Here is a 17,500-nt window from a genome sequence, read left to right as displayed (position 1 = left end):
ACTCTCTCCATTGCGAATATAAACCTTCAGATAGATTCAAATCTCACCTGGCTATTTTTCCTGTATAGATTAACCATCTTTTTCAAGGTGGGCGGCAGATAAGGTGGGCGGACTCCAGCCCTGGAGAGGGAATGGGCGGGGTGTTGTAATAACACTCGGACGCATTCGTGTTGTGCTCTCTGGAATGGTTGTGATGATGATAATAATAATAATAGTGATAGTAATGATGATAATTATAATAATGATAATAATAATAATTATAATGATAATGATAAGAGTAATAATAATAATAATGATAACAATAATATTGATGATGATAAGAATAATAATAATAATAATAATGATAATATCTATAATTATATTTATAATAATAATACTAATAATGATAATAATGATAGTAATAATAATGATAACAATAATAACAATATTGATAATAATAATAATAATAATAATAATATTGATGATAATAATAATGATAATAATAATAATTATAATTATGATAATAACAATAATAATAACAGTAGTTCTGCATTTATAGGTATAGAATGCATTACCGACCTTTAAGGTTGTGAATTAGTTATGATTATGACGTCATTAGTTTCATGATAATGATGTGTGTATATACATACATACATACATAGCATACATACATATATACATACATATCGCCCAATACACAGCTAGAAAGCCTTTGCACTGTATAACTAATCTCTGCTTTCTTATGAAATTTACTTATCCTCACAACACATGAAGCAATGTTTGTGAGATAAGAGATTATGAGATAAGTAATGAGAGGATCCTTTGATCGTGTGTTGGAGAGAGAGAGAGAGAGAGAGAGAGAGAGAGAGAGAGAGAGAGGTACCCACTAAAACAGGAAGAGAGAAATAAAGAGAGAAAGAAAACTAAGTATTGTTTTTAACATAATACATGGAGAGAGAGAGATAGAGAGAGAGAGAGAGAGAGAGAGAGAGAGAGAGGTACCCACTAAAACAGGAAGAGAGAAATAAAGAGAAAGAAAACTAAGTATTGTTCTTAACATAATACAGAGAGAGAGAGAGAGAGAGAGAGAGAGAGAGAGGTACCCACTAAAACAGGAAGAGAGAAATAAAGAGAGAAAGAAAACTAAGTATTGTTCTTAACATAATACAGAGAGAGAGAGAGAGAGAGAGAGAGAGAGAGACCTCCAAATGCTATACTTAAATTAAGGAAAGAGAGAGATACCGAGAGACAGAAAAGGCAAATTATTGTCTCACTTGTCATTAAACATGGAAATAGAGAAATGTTATATTCCATCAAATCATAATTTTCTGTCTAATTGCATTTCTATTAAATTTATTCATTACACGAACTGTATTAATAACACTTAATTATAAAACCATAAATCGGAAGTGTTTATAAAAATAGCATGACTCAATTCAAAGGTTTAAAAGCCGCTCATGAATGGCAGAGGCAAGGGACAGTGACATTGCCCTATCGAGCAGGACAATGCCCTAGAGACTGACCATATATACATATGATCAGTGCATAAGCAACCTCTCCACCCAAGATAGGGCTAAGGAGGGCCAGGCAATGGCTGCTGATGACAGTAGAGATGATTGACTGATATGTTATGCATTAAAAAAAATGTTGGATAGGGGTTCGAGACACGCTTAAGTTCGGTAGTTTTTGTAGTGTTTTCAACCTCACCATCCTTGCGAGATAAGGAGTGGAGCTTTTGGGGAGTCTATATGTACTGTATATATGTATATATATATATTTATATTTATATATATATACATATATATACATACTTATATATATATATATATATATATATATGTATATATATACAGTATATATATATGTATATATATATACAGTATATATATATATATATATATATACATATATATATACATATATATACATATATATATGTATATATATAATGTATATGGTGATGTATATATATATATATATATATAGATATAGATATATATATATACATAACCATATACAATATATATATATATATTATATATATATATATATATATATATACATACATATATATAAAGATTAGTGAACAGAATGCACTTGGGGACTGTGAAACGGAAGGCTTACACACAATGCATGAAAGAAGAATTGCGAAGCAAAGGCTTCGATATGTCCTACTTAATTTATTTTTATTGTCTGTGATATAGTCATCTTGACCTCTCAATTCGTTTAAGAATTTTCTAAATGAAAAATAGAAATTTAGGTTTTCATTTTCCTTGAATATGAATTTAGACTAATGTACAAGGGATATAGCACGATCCTAGAGAACAGTGGTTTTGTTTTGGAGTGACCTTCTCCTAGAAGAGCTGCTGACCATAGCTAAAGATTCTCTTCTACCCTTAGCAAGAGGAAAGTAGCCACTGAATTGGACTGTTGTTAACCTCAAGAAAGAGAACTCTACCCTAAGACAGTGGAAGTCCGTGGTGCATAGGCTATAGCACTACCCAAGACTAGAGAACAATGGTTTGATTTTGGAGTGTCCTCCTATAAGCGCGGCTTATAGGTATAGAGTCTCTTCTACCCTTACCAAAAGGAAAGTAGCCACTGAACTGGACTATTGTTAACCTCAAGAAAGATAATTTTACCCTAAGACAGTGGAAGTCCATAGTGCAGAGGCTATGGCAGTATCCTAGAGAACACTGGTTTGATTTTGGAGCGTCTTTCTCCTAGAAGAGGTGCTTATCATAGCTAAAGAGTCTCTTCTACCCTTACCAAGTAGCCACTGAACAATTACAGTGCAGTAGTTAACCCCTTAGGCGAAGAAGAATTTCTGGGTTATTTTAGTGTTGTCAAGTGTATGGGGCAATAGGAGAATATGTTAAAAATAGGTTAGACTATTCAGTGTATATATAGGCAAAGGGGAAATGAGCTGTAACCAAATAGAGGATTCAATGCCGTATTACTGGGTCACTCAAAGGACTCAAACATTATCTAGTGGTAGTATCTCAATGAGTGTCTGGTGGCTTGATAACAATTGCAATTCAAATGACAATAACAAAGATAAAATCATAATACTTGTGGTCCAATGCTTGCAACATTCTTTTTTAACAAGGCTTGTAAGTTGGCTTGTAATAAGAGTATTTATATTACTACTACTACTACTACTACTACTACTACTACTACTACTAATAATAATAATAATAATAATAATAATAATTACCTCCAACGCAGCCACTAGGGCAGTTCGCCCAGCTACGTCTCCTGCGTTGATGTCAATTGTCTCGTGAGAGGTCAATTGTTGGACCACATCCACGTGACCCGATTCGCAGGCTAGACCGAGGGCCGAGAGACCGTCTGAAGTCAGGGCATTCACGTCCAGTGTTTTGACCTGATTAAAAAGAAAATTAGATTTGCTACTGTGGCACCATCGAGAATTGCTGTTGATGGGGCACGTGCAATTTATGCCGTTTAACTCTCCGTCGTATGTAGAAAGGATTGATGCGATGCTTAGGGAAATTTAATCTTTACTGTTGTAGGAGAATAGAATTTTTGGTGCGATAGAAATTTTCTACTAAAATTCAGTACAAAAGCAATGGCTTAATAAACATCTGTGTAAGTATATATATATAGTCCAAATATCCCAGATATTTTTATAATCAGCGTAAGGGCTTTCTTTTACCAGTACTGCTGTTTTACTTAATAAGTAACCAATTATAATACGGGAAAACTTTACACGATTCTTGATATTTACCTACCTGCAAAAGAGCTTTTATAATGATTCTGAATCCCAACATGGCAGCCCACATCAGAGCAGTCAGTCCTTGGTCATCTCGTTTCTCTAAATCGACACCAGGTGTCTCCACCAATGCCAAAGCGGCGTGTACGTTACCGGATTTGCAAGCGTGCAAAAGTGCTGTGCACATCATCTCGTCGCTTGCATTCAACTGGAGTAGAGCAAAGAGAAAAAATAGATTAAATCACACCCTTAACTTTGAGTTAATTGTACAGCTGGCTTCATTAATTCTGGTACACTTCATGGGAAGCTTAGTTGAAGTCCTACAGTTGTACATTGTAGCAGGTAACGCTGTTTAGCAAAAGAGAAAATGTTGGTAATCCTCCCTGTAAAAGTCTCTGAACTTGTGAACATATGATCAAAAGTATTATTATTAATTCTATGAAGTGCTACTAAGCAATTGATAATATTTTTCTGTACAGCACTTTGTAAGATTAATAAAAAGGATTTTGGTCACATGTTTACAAGGTTTGATTACTTTGTTTTACAGGCAGTATTGTCAACAATTTCTCTTTTGCTAAACACAGTGCTACCTGATTAAATGTACAACTGACAGACGTCTCCTTAGCTCGTGTGAAGTGTACAGAATTAATGAAGCCAATTGTACCTATAAGCGCTGTCCTCTTTTTATTTAATGAAAGGAGACACTTTGATATAAACATACTTCTGCATTATAGACCAGACTTTCTATTGAAATAACTTATTTTGCTCTTCAGTTTTACCTCAATAGCTTTAAAAGCCAGGAGAAGCTTAAGACTAGGTAGGCCTTCCGGGTACATAGCTGCATACATAAGGGCTGTCTTCTTTTCTAGCGTGTGAGCATTCACATCAATGTCTGGCCGTGCAAGAAGTAACATAGCTAGATCATAGTTTCCATCAGCCAAGGCACGAATCAATGGGGTCTTGCCTTCAACGTCTGCTATGTTGATGTCAATATCAAAGCGCTCGAGCAGAGCTTCCACAGCCACTCTCGAAGCCCGTCTTACTGAATACATGAGAGCTGTTGTTCTGAAGTCATCAGCGTGATTTACAATTAGATTTTTTCTTCCACAAAGGAGTGCCACAACACCACCTTTGTTGTTACGGGCTGCTAACAGCAGAGCTGAGTAGTTGCACTCTTTACAAGTGAGATTTGGGTTTAAATCCGGATGAGAAAAGAGAAGCCGCACTATATCCTCATGTCCCATCATACAAGCATACATAAGAGCTGTCTTTGACCCATTATCTTGCTGATTGACATCAATGAAAGGGTGCTCCATCAGAAGTTTCACACATTCTAGATTCCCATTTTTACAAGCAAGAATAAGAGCAGTGTGGCCACCTGGAGATCGGTGATTGACAGCAATGTGAGGGTGTTGGAGAAGCTTCTGAGTAATTTTAGTATTTCCGTGGTGACCTGCAGCTAGTATTAGAGCAGTTTCTCCTGAGTTGTCTGTTAGATTTATATCAGTTCTTTTACAGTCTATCAGCAACTCAGCCACTCCATCATGGCCTGCGCGAACAGCAAACAAGAGGGGGCTGCATCCATCAGTTGCTTTAATATTAACATCTACATTCGAATTCCTAAGCAAAGTATCCGTGACTTCAACCATACCAGCAATTGCTGCTAGTGAAAGTGCAACATGACCCTCATTATCCTTTTGATTAACTTTTACTTCTGGGCATTTCATGAGAGTTGTTAAAGCTTTAACCTGCCCAAATTCTGCTGCTATCATTAGGGCTGTGCGTCCCCTCCATTCCGTAGTGTTGAGAACAATATCTTCGTGTGAAAGAAGCAGGGCAATGACATTAGCATGTCCATTACGTGCAGCTGCCATGAGTGGTGTGTGCCCATTTTCATCCCTTTCATTAACATCTAAACCTGGTACTAATAAGAAGACTTTGACCACTTCTGCCTGTCCACTTGCTACTGACCAAGCAAACGAAGTTTTACCAGTTTTTTGCCTCCAGCTGACGTATGGTCCATTTTCCAGTAATTTGACTACATCACCTATGTTATCGACCTGCATATCACTGACAGGGTGACTGTAGCGTTGTGACATAGCAGAAGGAGTGTGAAAGGATGAATCTGATGAGGAGTCATCTACTGTGTCGTCACTAATTTCACTAGCTAGCTCTCCATATCGCATCAGAAGCTGTGCTACTTCTTTGTTTTTCTGGTGAGAGGCCCAAGTCAATGCTGTGAAACCATTTTTATCTTTGTTTTCAATATCACTACGAGAATCTCTCAGGAGTGTTTTCACTGCAAGCAGCTGGTTGTATCGGGCAGCCCACATGAGAGGTGTCATGCCATCATAATCAGGTATGTTTGGATTCAAAGACTCATATTGTTGTAAGAATTCCATGACGTGGGTTGATCCATTCTTAGCCGACCAAGCTAGAGCAGTCATGCCATAGCCATCGGTTTCATTTATATCGACATCTGGATGAGCAATGAGCTGCTTAACGACAGTTCTCTGACCATTGCGAACTGCCAGCATGAAAGCAGAGAACCCTAATCTATTTTTTTTAGAGATATTTATATCTTTATGAGACATCAAAGCCTTTATGACTTCTTCATGGCCATTAGTTGCTGCCATCATTGCAGGAGTGTTTTTATCAAGGTCACTTATATTTGGATCAGTACTCGGATGATGAAGGAGGATATAGGTACAGTCTGCGTGTCCAGACCTGGAAGCAAAGGCCAGCGCCGTTCGGCCCTGTGCATCTTGCATGTTGACGTCTGTATCGTGGCATTTACAGAGCATGTTGACGATGGCTGAATGGCCGTGCTCAGCTGCCCGCATGAGAGGAGTTACCTTGTCCTTTGTGCACACATTAACGTCTGTATTATCATGCTGCAACAGTATGTTTGCCACCTCAACATGCCCTGTCTCTGCTGCCATGAGAAGAGGAGAACGTCCAATTTTGTCCTTGCGTTCGAGATTGGCTCCTCGCTTCACTAAGAGCTCCGTGGTCTCAGCCTGTCCCACCGTTACAGCCCACATTAGAGCATCCATGCCATCTTGATCAACGGCATTTATATTGGCCCCTTCGTTTAGGAGAGCCTCGACGTTCCCAGCCGCGCCACCGGCTGCAGCCCAGAGCAGAGCGGTGGACCCATCCGGATGGACCTTGTCCACGGACGTTCTGTAAGATCCCACTAGCTGTTTCACGATCCCGTCGTGCTTATAGACGCAGGCCTTCATCAGGGCGGTTTCCCCGGCACTGTTGGCCAGGTCGGGTTCTGTGTCCGGATGAACCATGAATAATCGTACAACTCCAGCGTGTCCTCCTCTCGCTGCCCACATCAGAGCAGTCCAACCATCGTGATCCTGAAGTGTAATTGATATTGTAGATATACAGCTGATAGTAAAATTAGTTAGTGTTGTTCATTACAAGTAGAATATCTAAGGGATATTTTAGATGAGATTATAATTTCAAATGATATTCAGTGTGTAGAATATCTAAGGGATATTTTAGATGCGACTAAAATTTCAAATGATATTCGTTGGGTAGAATAAGTGATATTTTAGGTGAGATTAGAATTTCAAATGATATTCAGTGTGTAGAATATCTAAGTGATATTTTAGATGAGATTAAAATTTCAAATGACATTCATTGGGTAAAATAAGGGATATTTTAGATGAGATTAAAATTTCAAATGACATTCATTGGGTAAAATAAGGGATATTTTAGAAGAGATTAAAATTTCAAATAACATTAATTGGGTAAAATAAGGGATATTTTAGATGAGATTAAAATTTCAAATGACATTAATTGGGTAGAATATTTAAGTGATATTTTAGATGAGATTAAAATTTCAAATAACATTAATGGGGTAAAATAAGGGATATTTTAGATGAGATTAAAATTTCAAATAACATTAATGGGGTAAAATAAGGGATATTTTAGATGAGGTTAAAATTTCAAATGACATTAATTGGGTAGAATATCTAAGTGATATTTTAGATGAGATTAAAATTTCAAATAACATTAATGGGGTAAAATAAGGGATATTTTAGATGAGATTAAAATTTCAAATAACATTAATGGGGTAAAATAAGGGATATTTTAGATGAGGTTAAAATTTCAAATGACATTCATTGGGGTAAAATAAGGGATATTTTAGATGAGATTAAAATTTCAAATAACATTAATGGGGTAAAATAAGGGATATTTTAGATGAGGTTAAAATTTCAAATGACATTAATTGGGTAGAATATCTAAGTGATATTTTAGATGAGATAAAAATTTCAAGTGGTGTTTTGTGTAGAATATCTAAGTAATATTTTAGATGAGATTAAAATATCAATTGATGTTCAGCGTGTAGGATACCGGATATTTTAATCTCATCTAAAATATCACTTAGTATTCTAGTTCTAATGAATTAGAATATCTAAGGGATATTTTAGATGAGATTAAAATTTCAAATGATGTTCAGTGGATGAAATTAACATTTTGAAAAGCTTAAAGTAAATTATATGCAAGAAGAATCGAACAAATGTAATTTTGTGGATGAAAATGAAAGTTATAAGTAATACCAAGTGAATGAAAGTTAGAATTATAAGATTTAATGAAAGTTAATAATACTTACAATAAATTGCTTGTGATATCAAAGACAACCATTGTAAATGTATGAAAGTAACCTTATTCGCTTTCTTAATACTCTCTCTCTCTCTTTCTCTCTCTCTCTCTCTCTCTCTCTCTCTCTCTATTAGTTCTGTATATGTGTTTTTTATGTGAACTCTCTCTCTCAGTTCTGTATGTGTTTTATGTGAACTCTCTCTCTCTCTCTCTCTCTCTCTCTCTCTCTCTCTCTATTAGTTCTGTATATGTTTTTATGTGATCTCTCTCTCTCTCTCTGTCTCTCTCTCTCTCTTTCAGTTATTTATATGCGTTTTTATATGAACTCTCTCTCTCTCTCTCTCTCTCTCTCTCTCTCTGTCAGTTCTGTATGTGCGTTTTTTATGTGAACTCTCTCTCTCTCTGTCAGTTCTGTATGTGCGTTTTTTATGTGAACTCTCTCTCTCTCTCTCTCTCTCTCTCTCTCTCTTAGTTCTGTATATGTTTTTATGTGATCTCTCTCTCTCTGTCTCTCTCTCTCTTTCAGTTATTTATATGCGTTTTTATATGAATCTCTCTCTCTCTCTCTCTCTCTTCTCTCTCTCTCTCTCTCTGTTCTGTATGTGCGTTTTTTATGTGAACTCTCTCTCTCTCTCTCTCTCTCTCTCTCTCTCAGTTCTGTATATGCGTTTTTATGTGAACTCTCTCTCTCTCTCTCTCTCTCTCTCTCTCTCAGTTCTGTATATGCATTTTTATGTGAACTCTCTCTCTCTCTCTCTCTCTCTCTCTCTCTCAGTATATATGCATTTTTATGTGAACTCTCTCTCTCTCTCTCTCTCTCTCTGTTATGTATGTGCGTTTTTTTATGTGAACTCTCTCTCTCTCTCTCTCTCTCTCTCTCTCTCAGTTCTGTATATGTGTTTTTATGTGAACTCTCTCTCTCTCTCTCTCTCTCTCTCTCTCTCAGTTCTGTATATGTGTTTTTATGTGAACTCTCTCTCTCTCTCTCTCTCTCTCTCTCAGTTCTGTATATGCGTTTTTTATGTGAACTCTCTCTCTCTCTCTCTCTCTCTCTCTCTCTGTTCTGTATATGCGTTTTTATGTGAACTCTCTCTCTCTCTCTCTCTCTCTCTCTCTCAGTTCTGTATATGCGTTTTTATGTGAACTCTCTCTCTCTCTCTCTCTCTCTCTCTCTCTCAGTTCTGTATATGTGTTTTTATGTGAACTCTCTCTCTCTCTCTCTCTCTCTCTCTCTCTCTCAGTACTGTATGTGTTTTATGTTAACCCTTCTCTCTCTCTCTCTCTCTCTCTCTCTCTCAGTACTGTATGTGTTTTATGTGAACCCTTCTCTCTCTCTCTCTCTCTCTCTCTCTCTCAGTTCTGTATGTGTATTTTATGTGAACACCCTCTCTCTCTCTCCCTCTCTCTCTCTCTCTCTCTCTCTCAGTACTGCATGTGCGTTTTTGTGAACTCCTCTCTCTCTCTCTCTCTCTCTCTCTCTCTCTCTCCTCTCTCTAAAATTCAGCCACTGTCTATTTTCTGATTATATATACCAACTAAAATATCTCTTTTGATATATCTGCGAAGTTACTTATAGGCCTACATGCATAAGTACATAGGCCTTGGTCAACCACATGAATATATTCACATGAATGTGATAGACTTGACCCAGTTCTTATCTATTAATCACTACAGTGAAATAATTAATCATCATTCGTGAGAATGTAACAGATGTCTTGAGTTTACCGAGTATCAGTGTTACATGGGCAGTAATTCATACACACAGACACTCACACACACACACACACACACACACACACATATATATATATATATATATACACGAATGATTTCTCAAGCCACAAGGCCCTAGAAGAGTTGGAAGACCCCAGACCTACATGGCTAAGGACTACGAAGCGTGAGCAGGAGGTAATGAATGGCGAAGAATTGATTTAAAAGCTCAAGATAGAGACGACTGAAGAAATCTAACCTAAGCTCTTTGCGTCAATAGGCGTGGGAAGAGATAATAATGATGATGAATATTATTATCATTATTATTATTATTATTATCAGAAGAGACCTTAATAAGAAAATGAATAAAGAACAGAGAGGTTATTGTACATTAAACTTAAAAAAGATCTGGTTGTAATTTTAGACTCTCTCTCTCTCTCTCTCTCTCTCTCTCTCTCTCTCGATAATGGACGTCTTAGCATTAATTTTAGACCCCCCCCCTCTCTCTCTCTCTCTCTCTCTCTCTCTCTCTCTCTCTCTCTCGATAATGGACGTCTTAGCATTATTTTAGGACTCTCTCTCTCTCTCTTCTCTCTCTCTCTCTATAATGGACGTCTTAGCATTAATTTTAGACTCTCTCCTCTCTCTCTCTCTCTCTCCTCTCTCTCTCTAATGGACGTCCTTAGCATTAATTTTAGACTTCTGTAAGCGTTGTAAAACATAATATAGCTGCTAATTCTAGCCTTCTGGAGGCGTATGTTGTTTCCTTCATTAGATAAACAAAACAAGACAACGAACCAACAAACCGACAAACGATCGCTCACCTGGAGGTTGACATGCGTCGCTGGGTGCTGCAGAAGAGCGGCCACGACCTGCTTCATGGCCCTGCCAGGCGGAGTACATGAGGGCGCTCTCCCCGAAGCCATTCTGGTGGTTCACATCGGCTCCGGATGATAAGAGAGAACTCACTGTTGTTACGTCGCCCACGTCAGCTGCTTCTAGCAAGCGATCCTCTGAAAAGGGGGTTGGGGGATGAAAGAGAAGATAATTGTATAATTGGAATAACTAAAGGAATAAATAATGATAGACGGAAGAAAGTAATCGAAATAACTCGAGAGATTTTAAGGAAAGAGGCAATGATGTTACGTCTTACTGAAAGTGTCTCAATGTGTGGTTTAATTAATATATATATATATATATATACATATATATAATATATACACATATACATACATATATATATATATATATACATATATATAAATATATATATATATATATATATGTGTGTGTGTGGTGTGTGTGTATGTATATGTGTATATATATATATATATATCTGTATATATATATGACATATGACATCTCTGTTTTTGGACGATGTTAATAGTTTATCTAGGATATATCTTTTGACGCTGTTACTGTTTTTAGAACAATATATTGTTACTTTATTCTCATAATTTATTTATTTCCTTATTTCCTTTCCTCACTGGGTTATTTTTCCTTTGGGCTTATAGCATCTTGCTTTTCCAACTAGGGTTATAGCTTGGCTAGTAATAATATTTATAATATATATATATAATATTATATATCATCAGAGGAATAAAACAAAATGAGGGGGTGAAGAAATGAAAAAAAACAGTAGATTATTATTACTAGCTAAGGTACAACCCTAGCTAGAAAAGCACGATGCTATACGTCAAAGGGCTCCAACAGGGGAAAATAGCCCAGTGAGGAAAGGAAATAAGGACACAGGTAGAATAGTGTGACTGAGTGTACCCTCAAGCAAGAGAACTCTAACCCAAGACAGTGGAAGACCTTGGTACAGAGGTTAGGGCACTTCCCAAGACTATTATTATTATTATTACTTTCTAAGCTACAACCCTAGCTAGAAAAGCACGATGCTATGCGTCAAAGGGCTCCAACAGGGAAAATAGCCTAGTGAGGAAAGGAAATAAGGAAACATAGAATAGTGTGACTGAGTGCACCCCTCAAGCAAGAGAACTCTAACCCAAGACAGTGGAAGACCTTGGTACAGAGGTTAGGGCACTTCCCAAGACTATTATTATTATTATTACTTTCTAAGCTACAACCCTAGCTAGAAAAGCACGATGCTATGCGTCAAAAGGGCTCCAACAGGGAAAATAGCCTAGTGAGGAAAGGAAATAAGGAAACATAGAATAGTGTGACTGAGTGCACCCTCAAGCAAGAGAACTCTAACCCAAAACTGTGGAAGACCATGGTACAGTGGCCATGTCACTACCCAAGACTAGAAAACAATGGTTTGATTTTGAAGTGTCTTCCTCGAAGAGCTGCTTACCATAGCTAAAGAGTATCTTCTACCCTTACCAAGAGGAAAGTAGCCACTGAACAATTACAGTGCAGTAATTAACATCTTGGGTGAAGAAGAATTGTTTGTTAATCTCAGTGTTGTCAGGTGTATGAGGACAGAGGAGAATCTGTAAAGAATATGCCACACTATTCGGTGTATGTTTAGGCAAAGGGAAAGTGAACCGTAACCAGAGAGAAGGATCCGATGTAGAACTTGAGTGAAGAAGAATTATTTGTCAATCTAAGATTTGTCAGGTGTATGAGGACAGAGGAGAATGTGTAAAGGAGGAGGCCAGACTATTCGGTGTATGTATACTGTAGGTAAAGTAAAATGAGTCGTAACCGGAGGAGGAATCCAATGTATTACTATCTGGCCAGTTAAAATGACCCTATAACTCTCCAGCGGTAGTATCTCAACGGGTGGCTGGTGCATAGCCAACCCTACTACCTACATAAGTGATGGAATATAGAGACCAATTTTTATAATGTCCAGGAAGACCCTGGAAGACCCTGGGCCTACATGGCTGATAACTATGAAGCGTGAAGTGGGAGATGATGAGTGGAGAAGTATTGCTTTAAAAGCTCAAGATAGAGACGACTGTCGAAATCTAACCGAGGCCCTTTGCGTCAATAGGCGTAGGAGGAGATGATGATGATGATGATGAATGTGTAAAGATTAAAGTTAATTTCAATTAAGTGAATTAGCTAATATAAAAGAAAAAATAATCTCCCTTATATAATAGAGAGCAAGTGTCTGGATATATATATATATATATATATGTGTGTGTGTGTGTGTCTGTGTGTATATATATACTGTATATGTATATATATATATATATATGCATATATATTTATTTATACAGTATGTATGTATATGTATATATATATATATATATATATGTTTAGACAGTATATATATATATATTCATTTATACAGTATATATATATTTATATATATATAAATATATACATATATATATATATATATATATTTCTGGTCACGCTCATCGGCAGTGCCATAGGTATAACCCTAGATCTCTCCCCGTCTCTCGGGGTAGAGAGGAGAGGGAATAGCCATACCCTGATGAGAGTGGTTATAGCTATGAAAAGAGGGAGATATTTGACGGGTCGCTTACACTAGCATAACGTATAGATGTTATTTTTCCATAACATCATATGATGTTAATCTTATCAGTGGAACTTTAAAGTTTTATATCTATATTTTTTATTATATCTTGTATTATTTTATTCTTATCTTGCAGTTGATAATGAACAACGCTTGCCTTAGTCACTATCTTTGTGAAGACTCCTCTGGAGGATAATGTAGTTAACTCTGTAGAGTAAGTTTTGTATTTATATATATATATATATATATATACATGTATACATATATATACTGTATAAATATATATATATATAAATATATATATAATATATATATATAATATGATAATTTTTTTTTTGCACATTTAAACGTGTATCTTTCATATTTCAAATAAGCCATATATATTAATACATTAAAGTTTGGATTCTCTTAACGACCTCGGGATCAGAGCCCAAGGCGGAACCGCCCCAAAGACTATGATATCGGACCGGCGGGGATTTGAACCCTCGTCCAGGATATCTGTATGCCAGTGACCATACCACTCATTCGATAAATGCCAAGTCCCAAACCTACCAATTAGCTACGATGGTGAAGATGGGTTGATTTCAATTCTAAGTACAGAAAACCTGAATTTGACAGGTATATGTATAGAAGAATTGTCATTGACTTTTATCTTTCTTCGTGGCTGAGTGGTATGGTCACTGGCATACAGATATCCTGGACGAGGGGTTCAAATCCCCGCCGGTCCGATATCATAGTCTTTGGGCGGTTCCGCCTTGGGCTCTGATCCCGAGGGTCGTTAAGAGAATCCAGACTTTAATGTATTAATATATATGACTTATTTGAAATATATATATATATATATATATATATATATTTATATATATGTATATATATAAATATATTAATATATATATATATATATATATTTATATATATACATATATATATATATATTAATATATATAATACTGTATGTACACACACCTTATTTTTATGTTATTTTACAACCCTCTCCTAGTGGGGATACCTTAACGTGGTGAAAGGGTTTGCGTATCGCCATGATCAGCAAAGCTGTACTAGTCAGTTCCACCCATACTAGGTTGGTTTGCTGTGAGCGATCAGACCCGAATATCCCACCATCACCACTCCACAGTAGCCAAACCCTGCACTGGACTAAAAAACGGCTGTATTTGTTGTTGTTTTTGTGTTGTTGTTGTTGTTGTTTGTTGTTGTTGTTATTGTTGTTGTTGTTATTGATAAGAAAAGTGAAGTATGGGTGTGACAAGGTGCGTTTTCCCCAGAGAGAGGTGTGTGCCATGAATTCATGTGTCCGACTGTACTTGTGTGTTTGTGTGTGAGAGAGAGAGAGAGAGAGAGAGAGAAAACATACTGGGTCATTTTTTACGTCAAAGAGAGAGAGAGAGAGAGAGAGAGAGAGGAGAGAGAGAGATACCGGGTCATTTTTACGTCAGAGAGAGAGAGAGAGAGAGAGAGAGAGAGACATACCGGTTCATTTTTACGCCAGAGAGAGAGAGAGAGAGAGAGAGAGAGGAGAGAGGACATACCGGGGTCATTTTTACGTCAGAGAGAGAGAGAGAGAGACGTACTGGGTCATTTTTTACATCAAAGAGAAGAGAGAGAGAGAGAGAGAGAGAGAGAGAAATACCGGGGTCATTTTTACGCCAGAGAGAGAGAGAGAGAGAGAGAGACATACCGGGTCCATTTTTACGTCAGAGAGAGAGAGAGAGACGTACTGGTCATTTTTACATCAAAGAGAGAGAGAGAGAGAGAGAGAGAGAGAGAGAGACATACCGGGTCATTTTTACGCCAGAGAGAGAGAGAGAGAGAGAGAGAGACATACCGGGTCATTTTTACGTCAGAGAGAGAGAGAGAGAGAGACGTACTGGGTCATTTTTACATCAAAGAGAGAGAGAGAGAGAGAGAGAGAGAGAGAGAGACATACCGGTCATTTTTACGCCAGAGAGAGAGAGAGAGAGAGAGAGAGACATACCGGGTCATTTTTACGCCAGAGAGAGAGAGAGAGAGAGAGGAGAGAGACATACCGGGTCATTTTTACGTCAGAGAGAGAGAGAGAGAGACGTACTGGGTCATTTTTACATCAAAGAGAGAGAGAGAGAGAGAGGAGAGAGAGAGAGAGAGAGAATCTTTCTATTCAATTGAATTAATGATTAGCACGTAGGGTTTCTCACGTTTATAGTCAACTATGTGATGATACCTCTCTCTCTCTCTCTCTCTCTCTCTCTCTCAACCCTTCCCACCCTCTCCCCCTTTCCTAACTACAACACGGCAGTTTCGGCAATTCATGGAAACTTATGGCTTCCGAGTGTAGGCCAACTTTTAGGGGTACATCCTCACACTGGGTTATGGCTACTCCCTCTCCCCCTACCCGAGGGACGAGGAGAGACCGATTGGTTTTACGTCTGGCAATGCCGATGAGTCTTACTATCTATATCTATATATATATATATATATATATACCCTTGATGTCAGGATTCTCTCTCACACCTATGGATCAGAGACCTAAGGGGGAACCAACTCAAAGACAATAGCTTCTGGCCCTGCCGGGGAATCGAACCCTGGTCCAGGAAACTGGCACGACATTGACATAGCATTTAGCTCATTTGAATATGAAAAAAACACGTCTAAATGTGTAATATTTATTATATATATATATATATATATATATACATAGCCAGACACTTGGTCATAATTAAATAAGAAATATATTTTCAATTAGTTTATATTTTTTACGTTATTATTTTATTAAGATATTTTTATTTATTCGTTGCTAATTATTTAATATTTTTTACTCAAATGAAGATTCTACCATAGATGTATTTTACTCCATTTAATAAAGATAATGATAACATTAATAACGATAAATAATATTTGTCGATGTGTCATGAGATTTAATCTACTTAGAGTTCTCTTGCTTGAGGGTACACTCAGGCACACTAGTCTACTCTGTTTCCTTATTTCCTTCCCTCACTGGGCTATTTTCCCTGTTGGAGCCCTCGGGCTTATATGCTTTTCCAACCAGGTTTTTTAGCTTAGCTAATAATAATAATAATAATAATAATAATAATAATAATAATAATAATAATACCACTTAGGGACACTATTCTATCTGTTTCCTTATTTCCTCTCCTCACTGGGCTATTTTCCCTGTTGGAGCCCTAGGGCTTATATGCTTTTCCAACCAGGGTTTTATCTTAGCTAATAATAATAATAATAATAATAATAATAATAATAATAATAATAATGATAATTATAATAATAATAACACCCCAGGCATGCTATTCTATCTGTTTTCTTATTTCCTTTCCTCACTGGGCTATTTTCCCTGTCGGTGCCCACTGGGCTTAGAGCATCCTGCTTTTCCATCTAGGGTTGTAGCTTACCTAATGATAATAATAATAACAACAACAACAGCAATTCTACAATGCTTGCCTTATCTTATTTCATTTTGGATTGGCCTACTATAGGAATAAAATCTCCAGATAAATATCAACATCAGTAAGAAGAAAGTTTTTCAATACGTACATTTTCTTCAACATCAACAAAGTACATATATCATGTTTACACTTCACACAACATCAATAAGAAGAGAGATTTCCAATACGTACGTTTTCTTCAACATCAACAAAGTACATTAATGATGTTTAAACAAGTCGCAAGGAATGTATTTTTCAAGAAATTCACGCAATGATAGACAAATACCCTGCAAGATAATATTTTTCTCTTCAGTATTCTATTCTTAACGTAAGTCAGGGCTTATAGCTAGCGCACGGATCCATTATCCTCACTGATGAGAAGACACTGAATCTATACAGCTTTGCCTTTCTGTAGAAGACAAAGCTTAGAAAGTAATCCCCATCTTACGATTTTCGTCACGAAGCCCCGTCCTCTTTTGCTCCGAAGTCCTTCACTTTCTATGAAGAAGAACAATAGCTCGGTGTTTCGTTTATCCATTTGTACAAGCAACGGCATGCGTTGCT

At 36.9% G+C, this 17,500-nt stretch overlaps 2 protein-coding genes across 2 annotated transcripts in view; one reads left to right on the top strand and one right to left on the bottom strand.

The window, feature by feature from the left end:
* Positions 1 to 17,279, bottom strand: part of LOC137615152 (serine/threonine-protein phosphatase 6 regulatory ankyrin repeat subunit B-like) — a 27,995-nt gene extending 10,716 nt beyond the window's left edge. The window contains exons 1-6 of the mRNA XM_068344786.1: positions 17,129 to 17,279; positions 10,870 to 11,058; positions 4,492 to 7,083; positions 3,732 to 3,920; positions 3,197 to 3,364; positions 48 to 179 (exon numbers count right to left, since the gene is read on the bottom strand). Of these exons, the coding sequence (XP_068200887.1) occupies positions 48 to 179; positions 3,197 to 3,364; positions 3,732 to 3,920; positions 4,492 to 7,083; positions 10,870 to 10,971 (3,183 nt within the window). The 5' untranslated portion in view covers positions 10,972 to 11,058; positions 17,129 to 17,279. The remainder of the gene's footprint in view (positions 1 to 47; positions 180 to 3,196; positions 3,365 to 3,731; positions 3,921 to 4,491; positions 7,084 to 10,869; positions 11,059 to 17,128) is intronic.
* LOC137615159 (transient receptor potential channel pyrexia-like) overlaps positions 1 to 17,500 on the top strand; it is a 495,727-nt gene that overhangs the window by 290,823 nt on the left and 187,404 nt on the right.

The sequence above is a fragment of the Palaemon carinicauda genome, chromosome 21 (genome assembly GCF_036898095.1).
Source record: "Palaemon carinicauda isolate YSFRI2023 chromosome 21, ASM3689809v2, whole genome shotgun sequence".
NCBI classification, from domain to species: domain Eukaryota; kingdom Metazoa; phylum Arthropoda; class Malacostraca; order Decapoda; family Palaemonidae; genus Palaemon; species Palaemon carinicauda.
Note: the sequence above shows the minus strand (reverse complement) of the source record. Positions and strands in the feature narration are given on the sequence as shown.